Source organism: Corythoichthys intestinalis, chromosome 11 (genome assembly GCF_030265065.1).
Source record: "Corythoichthys intestinalis isolate RoL2023-P3 chromosome 11, ASM3026506v1, whole genome shotgun sequence".
In the NCBI taxonomy this organism is placed as follows: domain Eukaryota; kingdom Metazoa; phylum Chordata; class Actinopteri; order Syngnathiformes; family Syngnathidae; genus Corythoichthys; species Corythoichthys intestinalis.
In genome coordinates this window covers 44,839,511-44,853,667 of record NC_080405.1, presented here as the reverse complement: position 1 = coordinate 44,853,667, position 14,157 = coordinate 44,839,511, and the positions used below count along the sequence as shown (strand labels likewise).

At 39.6% G+C, this 14,157-nt stretch overlaps 2 protein-coding genes across 3 annotated transcripts in view; both read left to right on the top strand.

Annotated features, from left to right (window-relative positions):
* Nucleotides 1-964, top strand: part of afg2a (AFG2 AAA ATPase homolog A) — a 247,741-nt gene extending 246,777 nt beyond the window's left edge. Inside the window, exon 17 of the mRNA XM_057849913.1 lies at nucleotides 554-964. Within this exon, the coding sequence (XP_057705896.1) occupies nucleotides 554-754 (201 nt within the window). The 3' untranslated portion in view covers nucleotides 755-964. The remainder of the gene's footprint in view (nucleotides 1-553) is intronic.
* Nucleotides 965-8,011: 7,047 nt separating this feature from the next.
* On the top strand, nucleotides 8,012-13,947 carry spry1 (sprouty homolog 1, antagonist of FGF signaling (Drosophila)). 2 transcript variants are annotated; one of them, XM_057851256.1, is made up of 2 exons: nucleotides 8,012-8,781; nucleotides 10,391-13,945. In XM_057851256.1, exon 2 carries the CDS (start codon nucleotides 10,446-10,448, stop codon nucleotides 11,475-11,477), a length of 1,032 nt encoding a protein of 343 aa, XP_057707239.1. In that variant the 5' UTR covers nucleotides 8,012-8,781; nucleotides 10,391-10,445; the 3' UTR covers nucleotides 11,478-13,945. The 2 variants fall into 2 exon arrangements, with proteins under 2 accessions (XP_057707239.1, XP_057707241.1); XM_057851258.1 differs by lacking the exon at nucleotides 8,012-8,781 and adding an exon at nucleotides 9,730-9,873 and having other exon boundaries at nucleotides 10,391-13,947.
* Nucleotides 13,948-14,157: the final 210 nt, after the last annotated feature.

The window sequence follows — 14,157 nt, the reverse complement described above, 5'->3', positions numbered from 1 at the left end:
CTTAAATGCACTTAATTCCAACCAAAGAGGCTGTGTTTGCATTTAAGAGACGGCAACATCCCAAATGTTGGCTCAACACATATTTGAGTGACAGGGGGCTGCTTTGGAAGCAGACATAATCCTGTTGGATCAAGTCCACCTTGAGAGGACACCGGCGAAACGCTACACTCAAAAGAGACGCTCAAGTGCAACAAGAAATGTCCATACCAGCAGTCAGCATTTTTCATAAACCAAGTGACTGATACTGATAAAACAAATAATCTGAATGATTGCTCATCTGTTTGTAATTAAAATGCTAAATTTGGAATTAAGTAAAAAAGGTCTTTTTCCCCCATATTCTTAAACAATAAGTTTTGATCATTGATAATGGCGAAATAAAGTACATTTTGTTTTGTTTCCTGTAAAGTGACGGATTTTGGAGATGTGAAGTTTTCTCCCAGTGACAAATATGTGCTACTTGGCTCTGGGCTTTGTTTCCATTCGTGTGTCACTAAATTCAATGGGCCTCTCTCTGTGACTGCCTGTGACCATGCGCGTCTGCTTCCTGTCCTAGATAACGGCAGTATGCCGAGAGGCCGCCCTGCTGGCCCTGCAGGAGGATATGAAAGCCCAGCACGTGGACGTCAGGCACTTTGAGAGCGCGCTCGCCGCCGTCAGGCCACGCGTCCCCGACACTCTCGTCCAGTCTTACATGGACTACCAGCAACGGCACGCCACCGCTACAACTCTGCCTCCTTTTCTGCCTCCCGTCTGATGTATTATTACCAACCACCAGGCTCTAAATCATGCTAGGTTACCCCTTCATATGAAATACATCATGGGGAATCAACTGTTACAATTCTATGATCATGATTTTTTTTTCTAATGTAATAACCATGATAGTGTATGCTCAATGTGCACCCATGCTCATCAAATCAGAATGTGTATCATGTCTATTTATATTACATAAATTTCAATAAAACAATTTTACATACAGTATGTATCTTGTTTTCCATTTTTTAACAGCAAACAGTAATGTGACAAAACATGCGAGGGGAAAAACCATTTCTTTTCATGGGTATCCCAGATTTCTCAATATGTGTATACTGTGTGAATATATATATATATATATATAATAAAGGGCTGTCAAACGATTAAAATTTCTAATCGAGTTAATTACAGCGTAAAAATTAATAAATCGTAATTAATCGCAATTCAAACCATCTATAAAATATGCCATATTTTTCTGAAAATTATTGTTGGAATGGAAAGATAAGACACAAGACGGATATATAGATTCAACATACGGTACATAAGTACTGTATAAATTTATTATAACAATAAATCCACATTAACATTATTAACATTCTCTTAAAGCGATCCATGGATAGAAAGTCTTGTAGTTCTTAAAAGATAAATGTCAAAACCCCGCAATGTTTTCGTTTGATTAAAATTTGTAAAATTTTCAATCAAAAAATAAACTAACAGCTGGCCACTGTTGATGTCAAGTACACCATGCTAACTCATGGTGCTGAAAGCCATAAAATCAGTTGGACCAAAGCGCCAGCAGAGGGCGCTAAACACCAAAAAACAAATAACAAGCGGATATTACACTCTGCTGTCATTTTAATCTGTTTGAGCGGGGCATGTGCGTTAATTGCGTCAAATATTTTAATGTGATTTTTTTTTTTTTTTTAATTACCGCCCGTTAACGCGATTATTTTGACAGCCTTAATATATATACATATATATGTACAGTATATGTATATGTACTGTATAGCCTATGGCAGAAAACAAAGACAAAACTGAAAAAGCCGTTTCTGCTCTTGCACTCCCCTTTAAATAAACTGCTGTATTTTAAGCCAAAAGAACTGTTGTGTTTGATAGAACAATATGTCTATATGCTGCCATAGCAGATTCATGGCGCACAAAGCCCCCGAACTGTTTTTAATTTGTCCCTTTTACCCTGGAAACCCCGTTTACAGACATCACGCAACAGCTTTTGTTTCAACCCTGCCACAAAAAGATGGTAAGTAATTATATTTCTTATTCAAAATGTCTGACATTTTTAGCTTACAATCCTTAATTGATGTCTAATTGATGTCTAATATTTCATTAAAAAAAAAAAAAACGTCCTTAAAAAATTATTCACTTGCATATTTTAAACTTTTAAACAAATTACGTCACGATGGGGGAAAAAAGGCATCTGTAAAAAAGTCACGGGTATCTACCTCATAACTATCGATTAATTGTATTTTTTTTTGTTACTGTCGCATTTTCCCCAATATGTTAGCTGATAATCGATCCAAACAAAGAATCATGGCGTCTTTAATTCTGCTCTCGCTCCAGTTAGGGTTTTGCTGTTTACATTTTTTTTAAATGCCCTCCTGTTCAAAATTTTTCTTCCCCCAGAAAATTGAGATTTTAAGCTTTCCAATGATGTATCACACATGCATATCGGACAATTTTGAAATTTGTTCAAATTGGGGGTCTCAGAGCGGAGCTTCAAGTCACCTGAGTGTTTTCCACCATACATATTTATGTATGTGTATATCCATATGCAGTATGTATGTGTGTGTCGATTAACTCGAGTAATTCGATAAGAAAAAAATATAATCAAACTTCTTTTCTTCGAGGAGTCATTTAATTAGAGTGGTGTTATAATGTTTTGTTTTGAAAGTGTCTTTATTGAGTTTTATTGATTTGGGTGGAAGCGCTGCCCTCCAGTGGCAACAGTCAATATGACAGCTCATCTAACATGGCTGGAGCCAGCTGCTCCCTGTTAAGGACATAAGTCTTAAGTAAGTTTTTGTTTAAATAGTATGTTTTTTTTCTGCATTATTATTTTTTTTTAAGTTTAGGAGTATAATAAACAGTTTTGTGGGAATATTTGTTAACAGCACTAAAAAGAAAAACGTTAGCATTTTATAGCATTTAAGCTAGCGGACTTTTGCTATTCAAGTTAGCCAATAGTTTTTCTTTTTTTTTTTCATACCTTCATCCTCAGTCTTTATTTATTTTTTTTATATATATAGCTTCAGACTCTGCTCAAGTATTTCAATGTATTGTTAAATGCATTTATTACTCTTGTGAAATGAAAGTGCACATCTGCATCGTTTGAAACACTCGGGAATTTTATTTTGGATTTTGCATTTAATGCTTTTTTGAAAGTGCCATCTTAGCAAGCCTTTGTTTTACATCTCCTAAAATGTATTCTGGAACACATTAAATGTCCTCAATTATTCAAAACTAATTGAGATTAATCAATTATTTGAATAGACGATAGCTGCAGCAGTAATTTATATGTTTTTATAAGTACAGTATAAATATATATATTTTTATATACACACATGTATACAAAATAAAGATCATACTGTAGCTCTACTGAACATATATTATGCATGTAGTCTGTCATCCATTTTGTCCACTGCAGCAACACAAACTCTGTAAGCCATTAGACTAAAATAGCCTTCCTCAAAACTCTTTACGTATTCTTATATGACTGTCTATGTGAGTGAGTGTGCGTGTCGACTGTTGAGGCCGTGAAGCATACGGGAGGCCCATTCTTCCCTCCCGAATGGATTGTTCCATTTCAATGGCGGCCCCCATTGACTTTGTATTGAACTTCCCCTTTTCTCATGGATCCGGATGTGGCGCATCCGCGACACCAATCAAAGCAGACAGTCGGGTACACGGGTGGGGGAGGGGCCGAGCAGTGTGGCGAGGGGGCGGGGGGCTTTTCCTCCTCACTCCCTCCTTCCCTCCCTCCCTCCTTCCTCTGCTTCTTTTTTAAGGTGGTCCGGAACTGATGTTAGCAGCAAACGTTCCACTGGAATATGAAAGGTACTTTATGACTGTAACAGAACAACATTGAAGCAATGAATTTGAAAAATATACATGTTTTTCAAATTTGAAAAGATTCTTTTTTTTTTTTTTTTTTTTTTTTTTAAAGATTGACCCATTAAAGAGTATTTATTTTAACTTAATATGCTGCCGTTCATACTTAATCATTCATTTACTATTTTTTCTTTTATATTTTTTAATTATGCTGTTTTTATGTACTTTAAGGCTGCAGCCATCGATTATTTTAGCAGTCGACTATTCGAGCTATCTAGTTCATCGATTAATCGACTACTAAGATCATCAATAGCTGCAGCCAGACTCGAAAACGCAGTTTTAAACCTCTTGCCCAGTTTTTTTTTGGTACCAATTGACCACGAAGAACCGGAGATATGATCCTTTTAATTTCCTAATAGTAACTATGAAGGAATTCAAATGAAATTCAATGATTTTTTTTTTATTATTATTATTTCTGTGGCTTAATGTGGTAATGTAATGGGTTATTGTACAGTATCATGATGAAAACAGCTGATATGTGTGAGTTTGTGCTTAAAGAGAAAATAATACCATTGTTTGAAAAAAAAATAAATAAATACTCCAATCAAAAATGTAAGCAGTTACTCACAGTGTTACTCCCCAGATAGCAGACCAACATTGAATAAACGTTGATTTTCTATCAAAATCATAAGTATCGTTGACATCGAAATTTTCGTATTGTTGACATTGAAATTTTCGACGTCAAGTGACGTTGAAACAACATTGTTCTATGATATGTCAGGCGATGGTTGGGTTAACATTGTTTAATAGTTGATGAACTAATGTTGACAAATAGTTGATTTATGATTGACTGGGGAAATATGATTGAAAAGTCATTGAATTATGGATGAGCGTGCGTTTTGGTCGAAAACATAACATCGATTCAGCGTTGTTCCAATATTATTAATAATCGAAATGGCGTTTAGGTTTTGTGAGGATTTCAACTTTGAAACAACATAAACTGAGGGTGCAAAAGCGACGTTGATTCAACGATATACTGTGTATAACAAAAGTGAGTACACCCCTCGCATTTCCGCAGATGTTTAAGTATATCTTTTCATGGGGCGACACTCACAAAATGACACTTTGACACAGTGAAAAGTAGTCTGTGTGCAGCTAATATAATAGAGTTAATTTATTTTCCCCTAAAAATAACTGACATTAATATCTAAACCCCTAGCAACAAAAGTACACCGCATGGAAACTACGTACATCCATGAATGCCCAAATCGAGTACTGCTTGTCATTTTCCCTCCAAAATGTCATGTGACTCATTACAGGAGTGCTGTCAGCATTACTACAGAGATTGAAGAGGTGTTGGAGGGGGGTCATTCCCACTACCATGCTTGACTATAGGCATGACACACTTATCTTTCTACTCCTCACCTGGTCAACGCCACACATGATTGAGACCATCGGTACCAAACAAATTAATCTTCCTCTCATCAGACCATAGGACATGGTTCCAGTAACCCATGTGCTTTGCTGACATGTCTTCAGCAAACTGTTTGCCGGCTTTCTTGTCTACCGTCTTCAGAAGAGGCTTCCTCCTGGGGTGACAGCCATGCACACCAATTTCATGTAGAGTGTGGCGTATGGTCTGAGCACTAACAGGCTGACCCCCCTCCCACACCTCTTCAATCTCTGCAGCAATGCTGACAGCACTCCTGTAACGAGTCACATGACATTTGGGAGGGAAAATGACAAGCAGTACTCAATTTGGACATTTAGGGATGTACGTAGTTCCCATGCAGTGTACTCACTTTTGTTGCCAGGGTGATTTAGATATTAAGGGCTATATTTTGAGGGGAAAATAAATTAACTCTATTATATAAGCTGCACACAGACTACTTTTCATTGTGTCAACGTGTCATTTTGTCAGTGTTGTCCCATGAAAAGATATACTTAAATATCTGCACAAATGCGAGGGGTGTACTCACTTTTGTGATACACTGTACAGTAAGATCGACAGTGGAATGTCGATCCAGCATCTTTTCAACGTCAGTCTGCTATCTGGGTCATTATTTAAGTATTCTTTGAACCAAATACTTTTTTACATGAACTTGAGAACATTTTTTGGATGACTACTTTTACTTTTATTTGAGTAGTATTATTTCGAAGTTACGCTACTCTTACTTGAGTAAAATCTTTGGCTACTCTACCCACCTCTGCTTTTATAGATAGAAACTGTGTGTATATATAATTCTTCTCACTACCTATACCTGGGTCATTTATTTTTGCATTTTATATATCATATGTTACTATCCAAACAAACTGACCGTTGCATTTTAGATTACGCATAATGTATTGAATGCAAGGGCGTAGGTTTGCATAGGGACGGTAGGGACATAACACTAACAACTTTTCAGGATGCTCAAATTATCCCCACCAACTTTTAAGCAACCTTATTTGCATTATATAATGACTTCAGTTATATAGGTCATTTAGATTGTGTTCCTATATGTTGTAAGGATAGAATTGATCTTACCATTATTAAGTGAATTACAGTACTTTCATTATGTTCAGACTTACACTGACCACTTTTCACTCGCTGAATGTGCCAGTCCATTTTTTCCCCCTCAAACGTACGTTTGATTGGCTGATGACTTGAACCCCCCCCCCCACACACACACACACACACACACACACACGCATTCACAGCCCATTAGAAATACTACATGCTGCCCCCCTCCCCTTCAAAGACTAGGGATATTAGTTTTTTTCTGCCAGTAGCAGCCACTGTAAGTAATGTAAAAAGACGTCAATGTTGTGGAGGTGGGGAACACGCCACTACCCGGTAATTTTGCTACAGCTACAGTACTTCAATTCTATTTTACTCTCTGAGATTTCTTGAAATAAGAAAAACAGCTGGCTGAAAATAAGCTTAACAGGCTTATTTTAAGCAAAATGTTTGTATATTTAATAGGGCTGTCAAATGATTAACATTTTTAATCGAGTTAATTGCAGCTTAAAAATTAATTAATCCTAATTAATCGCAATTAATCGCAATTCAAACCATCTATAAAATATGCCATATTTTTCTGTAAATTATTGTTGGAATGGAAAGATAAGACACAAGATGGATATATACATTCAACATACGGTACATAAGGACTGTATTTGTTTATTATAACAATAAATCAACAAGATGGCATTAACATTATTAACATTCTGTTAAAGCGATCCATGGATTTGTAGTTCTTAAAAGATAAATGTTAGTACAAGTTATAGAAATTTTATATTAAAACCCCTCCTAATGTTTTCGTTTAAATAAAATTTGTAAACTTTTCAATCAAAAAATAAACTAGTAGCCCGCCATTGTTGATGTCAATAATTACTTACACAATGCTCATGGGTGCTGAAAACCTATAAAATCAGTCGCACCCAAGCGCCAGCAGAGGGCGGCAAAACTCCATAAAACACCATTAACAAGTGGGCATTTCACTGCACTGTCATTTAAATCTGTCTGAGCGGGGCATGTGCGTTAATTGCGTCAAATATTTTAACGTGATTAATTTTAAAAAATTAATTACCGCCCGTTAACGCGATAACTTTGACAGCCCTAATATTTAATCTTAAAAGAAAAACTTTTTCATTAGAAATGTTCTTAATCCAAGAATATTGTTCAAAACATTTCAAGGAAATGTTTTCTTGATTTAGGTGAAAAATGACAAACTTTTAGATGTATGGGCTCAATACGAACAACTAGTAATATTTACTTAAAGTAAGTGGAAGAATCTGACGCATTAATCTGCTAACTATAGACTTTATCACTCAAAAAAGATGGCGAAAATTATTTGACTAGATTTAGCAATAATTGTCAGATTAAGATGTTATAAATTTGCAGTGTGAAAATTAATATAGGTCAATACAGATTTATTTTTGCACTAATCATTTTGCCTATATATTAATTAGGTTTATATTGGTGACAAATGTAGCCTTGACCCTTATATGTTTGGTCTTAATGTCCCGTCACGAGAAAAAAAGTGTACTTGCAGGTTATGCTGTTATTTGGTCCCTACCAATATTAAGCCCAAATGGTTGAACGACATTTAAAGTGTCTATTTTTAAGTGATTAACACAAATTTAAGATATCAAGTGCTGTGAAATTCCATAGAGGGTCACTGAGTATTTCACAGAATGTTCCAGTACGAGTTTCTTCTCCTGACTTCTTCCCAAAAATGACAAAAGGAACGAGAACAACTTATTTCGGGAGGGGGAAAAAAAGAAAGAAAAAACACGTGTTGCGTCACTTGATTATTCACCGAAGCCACAAGAGCGGAAACGCTCGGTTCTGTCCCCCCCTCCCCGGGTCCGCCGGTCCACCTTAACGGCCTCGTCACATCTGCCCAATGAATCAGGAGCGGATGCGATGTATCCTTTTTCAGGGGCCTCAATGGCCAGTGGGAGGTGTCTTCTGGTGCAGCAAACACCGCGAGCCCCCCCTCGTCCTCATTCATTCAGAGCTCACAGGCCCGCCAAGCACCAAGCGAGCGAGCAGGGAGCCGAGCCAAAGCCAGTCTTGACGCCCCGCACACCGCAGGAGCTCCCGCTTTGGATCTAACTCCCTTCGCCTTTGCGCCATTTTAACGCTCGCTCTCCTTTCCGCTCACTTTTTACCCACTTCCACGCAGGGACTCGGACTCCGCACGGTCCTGGCCGGAGATCGGCCTGCCTATCGTCACGTTCCCCGCTCCGTGTAAAAAGTACGAGTGGAGTTGCTTTGGATTTACTCAAGTGTTTTTGCGCTCGGGAACTTTACCGAAATTAAAGGGAATTAACGCAAACAGGATACACGCACTTGGATTAGTAGGCTGTGAATGCTCCGCGTTCAATTTGCGTGGGGGACAACGCATTTCCTTTCTGGATGGACTCTTGGTAGGCTGCCTGCTTGATGGATTCGAGCCTATGGACGCTTGCATATAGGTAAATATCGCCTTTTTTATTCCTCACACGAACATTTGCGGCGAATGCGTCTTTCGTCGGTGTTTAACGCAAGTGGTGTGTTTTTTTTCCTTTTAGTGGAAGTTCCACGCGTGCATGCATGCTGTTGCTTGCGACAAACGTCCCCCCCGACGGCGCTTGTTTTCATTCATAACTTTCGCTATTTGCATGCAACGTAAGGTGTAAGTGTAATTTTATTGCGCAAATTTTGCGTGAGGTAAAAACGTACAATGCGCAAATTTACGCCAAATTGTTTAATGGTTAACTCATTGCATGCCGTTGATAAGGATAGTGGTCCAATTTATTTGAACTGGGAGGAATGGCTGTGAATGCTCATTTTCAGTGTTATTGGCTGTCTAATCCATTTTGACTTGATTGGACGTCAATGAGTGGAAGCTAATGAGATTAAATGTTTTGACAAATTAGTATATTAAAAAAGTGTATGGTCACTGGTGTAAAACTGAGAGGAATGGGTGTAAATTGCTTCCACCCTTCTTGTCAAAATTGACTGGACTTCTACCGCTGTCAATAGCAACCAATAATTTTTAATAATAATAAAAAAAAATTTTTTAAGTGTGTATTAACCTTGTAGAACTGGGAAAACTTGCTATGCGTGCTCATCCTTCAGCACAAATGATTGCTGCCAACCTTCCCAGTCTAAATGGATTTCTCGTCTAATGCCGTCAATGGCAGCCAATGAGTTAAACAAAAGTTTTCGTAAAAAGTAGTGGATGTTCACTAGTTTAGGGATCTGTGAAAATGTCAAAATTGTGAAAAAGCTCATAATTTTTTTTTTCATTCAGCGACATTATCAGTATTTTTCACAACTCACTTTGACCTTGAGGCTTTTTTTTCTGTTGTTGTTTTTTTCTCCACCATTTCCCTCAAAAGCGCCCCCCCCTCCCTTTACTTTCCTGTGGGGGTGCGTGCGAGAATACTAAGCGAGGCGGCTCATTTAGTCGCTGTCCTCATTTCGAGGCCGCGCTCGCATTTAAATGTTAACTAGTCATAGAGATGTTAATGAGCGAGGGGAAGTGTTTGCTTGCGGGCCCCCCGTTGGACTTTTTGCAATGTGTGCGTATTGGGCTGAGGGGGGGGGCATATTGTGAGGGAATTAGGCTTGTTTCTTAGTTGTTTTTTAGTCAGCAAAAGTAGGAAGTCGGTTATAGATATCCGGCACGAGGTAACGGAACTGTTCCGGTTTTCGCCGCAGTGGAAACGACTCGAGACAAAGGAGACTTGCTGAATTACTAAAATTCATGAAATACAGTTCTTGAACGCATGCGCAGAGTCGAAAAATTTGAGAGTAAGGAGCTGAAGGGTTATTGATTATAGTTTTAAATTGTTTTGACGAGCAGCAATGATCGTAAAAGTGTGTTTAAAATAACAGGGGACCCTTTTTGGGGTCCTTAGGGCCACAAAAGGAACTTAGGTACAGTACTTTAGAATAAGGTTCTAATTTTGTTTTATTTGGTTCTTGGTTTTTTTAAGATAGAAACTATCCCTACTGGTTATTTCTCTTCTTCTGTGTGAAAAATCTTCTTGAACTAAATTGAACTGACAAATTCCTCCCGTGTGCTCCCTCCGGCAGGTTTTCCGATGCATGCCAAGTCCACGGTGAATGTCGGAAGTGGTGATCCCCCCAGATGGAGCTCCAAAGTCAACATGGCCCCGGCGGTTCATTAGTGGTGATCCAGCAGCCTTCCCTCGAGAGCCGCCAGAGGTCGGATTACGAGCGGGAGTTCCAGCATGCTGCCATCCTCTCCCTGGATCAGATCAAGGCCATCCGCTCCAGCAACGAGTACACGGAGGGCCCGTCGGTGGCGCGCCGCCCGCCCGTGCCCCGCATGCCGCCGCGGCCGCACGACAAGCAGGAGAGAACTCACGAGGTCATCCTGGTCAATGTGAACAACAATTATGAGCACCGACCAGCCGGAGGCGTGGTGGTGGGCGGCCACCACCATTGGGGCAGCGGCGGTGGCTCCAGGGTGCCGGTTCTGAGCCGTTCTACCAGCACGGGAAGCGCGGCCAGCTCGGGGAGCAACAGCAGCGCCTCCTCCGAGCAGGGACTCCTGGCGCGCTCGCCGCCCGCCAGACATAATGCCAACTTGCGGCCCGTTCGGACTCAGCCCAAAGCCAAAGGGCCGCTCGTGGGCCACGATTCTGGCTCTCATTTGCCACTCAAGGGCAAAACGGACTTCTCCAGCCCTGGGAAAGAGCCGCCTCTGCCGCCCGCAGTCTCCGGGCACCAGTTCATCTGCGAACGTTGCGGCAAATGCAAGTGCAGCGAGTGCACGGCCCCCCGCAGCCTGCCCTCGTGCCTGGCGTGCAACGGTCAGTGCCTGTGCTCGGCGGAGAGCGCGCTGGAGCACGGTACGTGCATGTGCCTGGTCAAGGGAATCTTCTACCACTGCTCCAACGACGACGAGGGGGACTCTTGCGCCGACCACCCTTGCTCGCCGTCGCATTCGCACTGCTGCTCGCGCTTCCTGTGCATGGGATTAATGTCAATACTCTTCCCCTGCTTACTGTGCTACCCGCCGGTCAAGGGCTGCCTGAAGGCGTGCCAGGGATGCTACGACCGGGTGCGGAGGCCCGGCTGCCGATGCAAGAACTCCAATACTGTGTACTGCAAACTGGAGAGCTGGGCCCCGCAAAACCAGGAGAAACCCTCCTGATCGCACCACCTTAACCCCCCAACACAGACAATAATGACAGCGATAAAACCTAGCAAGCACCTCCAGCCCGTCTTCCCTTGAAGAAAAACCACTTGTTTGAAAACAAAAACACATTATTTTTCTGCTTCAGGACCGTGTTTTTACACACCAGTGTTTGCCTTAACCGTTCCCGCGTTGTTCCTCGAGTCTCTTCTCGGATTTCTGTATTGTGTTTCTACCTGTTTTTCCTGTGAAGGAGCGTCTTTTCAGAGTAGGATTTCCCAAACTCGCCCTCCGGTAATTTCAACTCAAATTGTAGAGAAATTAAGTCAAGAGAATGCAATGCTGGTTTAAAATATGGGGACAACCCTCATTTAGGAAACCCTGCAGGGTATTTGAAAATTAACCTATATGTTAACACAAATGGTGCATGAATTATGGACATATTCTGGGTCCCTGACTCTCATTTAGCTTATCTTTGTTTCTCAAATTTAGCACTGCTTACCACAACCAATTGCTAACATCCCATCAAACCAAAATATATGATACAAAATAGGGCTGCAGCTATCGATTATTTTAGTAGTCGATTAATCGATGAACTAGTCAGTTCGAATAATCGAGTAATCGGAAAAGGAACATGAAAAATTAAAATGCCTGAGCTGAGCCTCAAACGGTATTAAAAATAAATAAATGAGCATCTATGTACAACAAAAGAACAATTGGCTAACTTACATAGCAAAAGTCCGCTAGCTTAAATGCTATAAAATGCTTACGTTTTTTTTCCAATGCTCTTAACAAATGATTCAGACTCATATTACCACAAAAACTACTAAATATACATATAAACTAGGGCTGTCAAACGATTAAAAATTTCAATCGAGTTCATCACAACTTTAAAATTAATTAATCGTAATTAATCGCAATTCAAACCATCGATAAAATATGCCATATTTTTATGTAAATTATTGTTGGAATGGAAAGAAAAGACAAGACGGATATATACATTCAACATACGGTACATAAGGACTGTATTTGTTTATTATAACAATAAATCAAGATGTTATTAACATTATTAACATTCTGTTAACGCGATCCATGGATAGAAAGACTTCTAGTTCTTAAAAGATAAATGTTAATACAAGTTATAGAAATTTTCTATTAAAACCCCTCTTAATGTTTTCTTTTTAATAAAACGTAAACATTTTCAAACAAAAAATAAACTAGTTGCTCGCCATTGTTGATGTCAATAATTACACAATGCTCATGGTGCTGAAACCCATAAAATCAGTGGCACTCAAGCGCCAGCAGAGGGTGACAAACACCATAAAACACAAGTAACAAATGCACATGACACTGTGCTGTCATTTTAATCTGTTTGAGCAGGGCATGTGCGATCAATGCGTCAAATATTTTAACATGATTAATTAAAACAAAAATTAATTACCGCCCGTTAACGCGATAATTTTGACAGCCCTAATATAAAATAAATTACGAATGCATTTAAAAAGAAAAACTTGGCTTACGTTGCTCTTAACAGGGAGCAGTTGGATTCAGCCATGTGAAATGAGGCAGACCAGAGGGCAATGTATCCACCCTAATCAATAAACTAAATGTGAACACTTTCAAAATAAAACATTACAATGCCACTTTAATTAAATGAATACTCGAGGCAAAACGATGTAATTTGAATATTTTTTTCTTCTCGAATACTCGAGTTAATCGATTAATGGTTGCAGCACAAATACAAAAGAACTAATTTGACATTGGAAACTCAGTTTGGGAAATCCTGCTTTTTTTTGGGCTCTTATTTCTAAGGGCGATAATGTAGCTGTTACCTACAGGTATCTTTATTTTTCTTTTTGAATTAGCAGTTGCTCAACCACACTAAAAACCTCCTCCATGCTTATGTTGCATTAACACAAGCACCTCCATCGCATAGTATTTCTTTCCTCTCCAGATGGAATATGTTTCTCTTCCTCCCATTTATTTTGTGTACATTGTATGCTAAAAAGAGGAATTCTGGCTATTTTGGTTAAGAAATTCTGTTCAAATTTGTTTTTTGTTGTTGTACAAAAAATATTTATTATGTGAAGCTCTATTATTTTATGATATTTATTGCAAGAGACAGTCTTAAAATTTTACTCATGTCTGAATATAACAAAAAATATCAAATACTTACTGAGAGAAAATTGAAAAGGGTGGCACAAAAGAAAAACTATGTTAACTTTAATGCAGAAAATATATTAATGAATGAAAACAAGCGCTTGTCTGACTTTTTCTTCCGTAATTGTTCATTCCGAACGCGTATTTTGCTGGAACTTTGGCAGTTTGAATGTGACGTTGACATCGCATCCCCTCCGCCCCACTGCAGGAAGTCGCTCAACAAGTCACCGCATGACCCTCGCGATCCGATTCCCAAAGGCGCTCTCCATATTGCATGTGTGCGCGCGTCCATTACCAGGCCACCTGTTCAAAGATAATAAAAACGACTGCCATCAATGCTGAGTTTTTACGGCGTAGTTCCTGCACTTAAAGGCAACTCCAGCCCCACCCTTACCCCCCCACCCTACCTTCCCATTTGTCTTACTCTTTTCTTGTGTGTCAGGGGAATTTATCACTTGGGAAGTCTGCTGACACCCATCCCCCAGCCATACCCTGCCCCCCCCCCCCCCCCCCTCCGAGGAGATGAGGTCATCACTTT

Excerpts from the sequence above, each read along its gene's own strand:
- spry1 (XM_057851258.1), top strand. The coding sequence starts at position 10,446 with ATGGAGCTCCAAAGTCAACATGGCCCCGGCGGTTCATTAGTGGTGATC.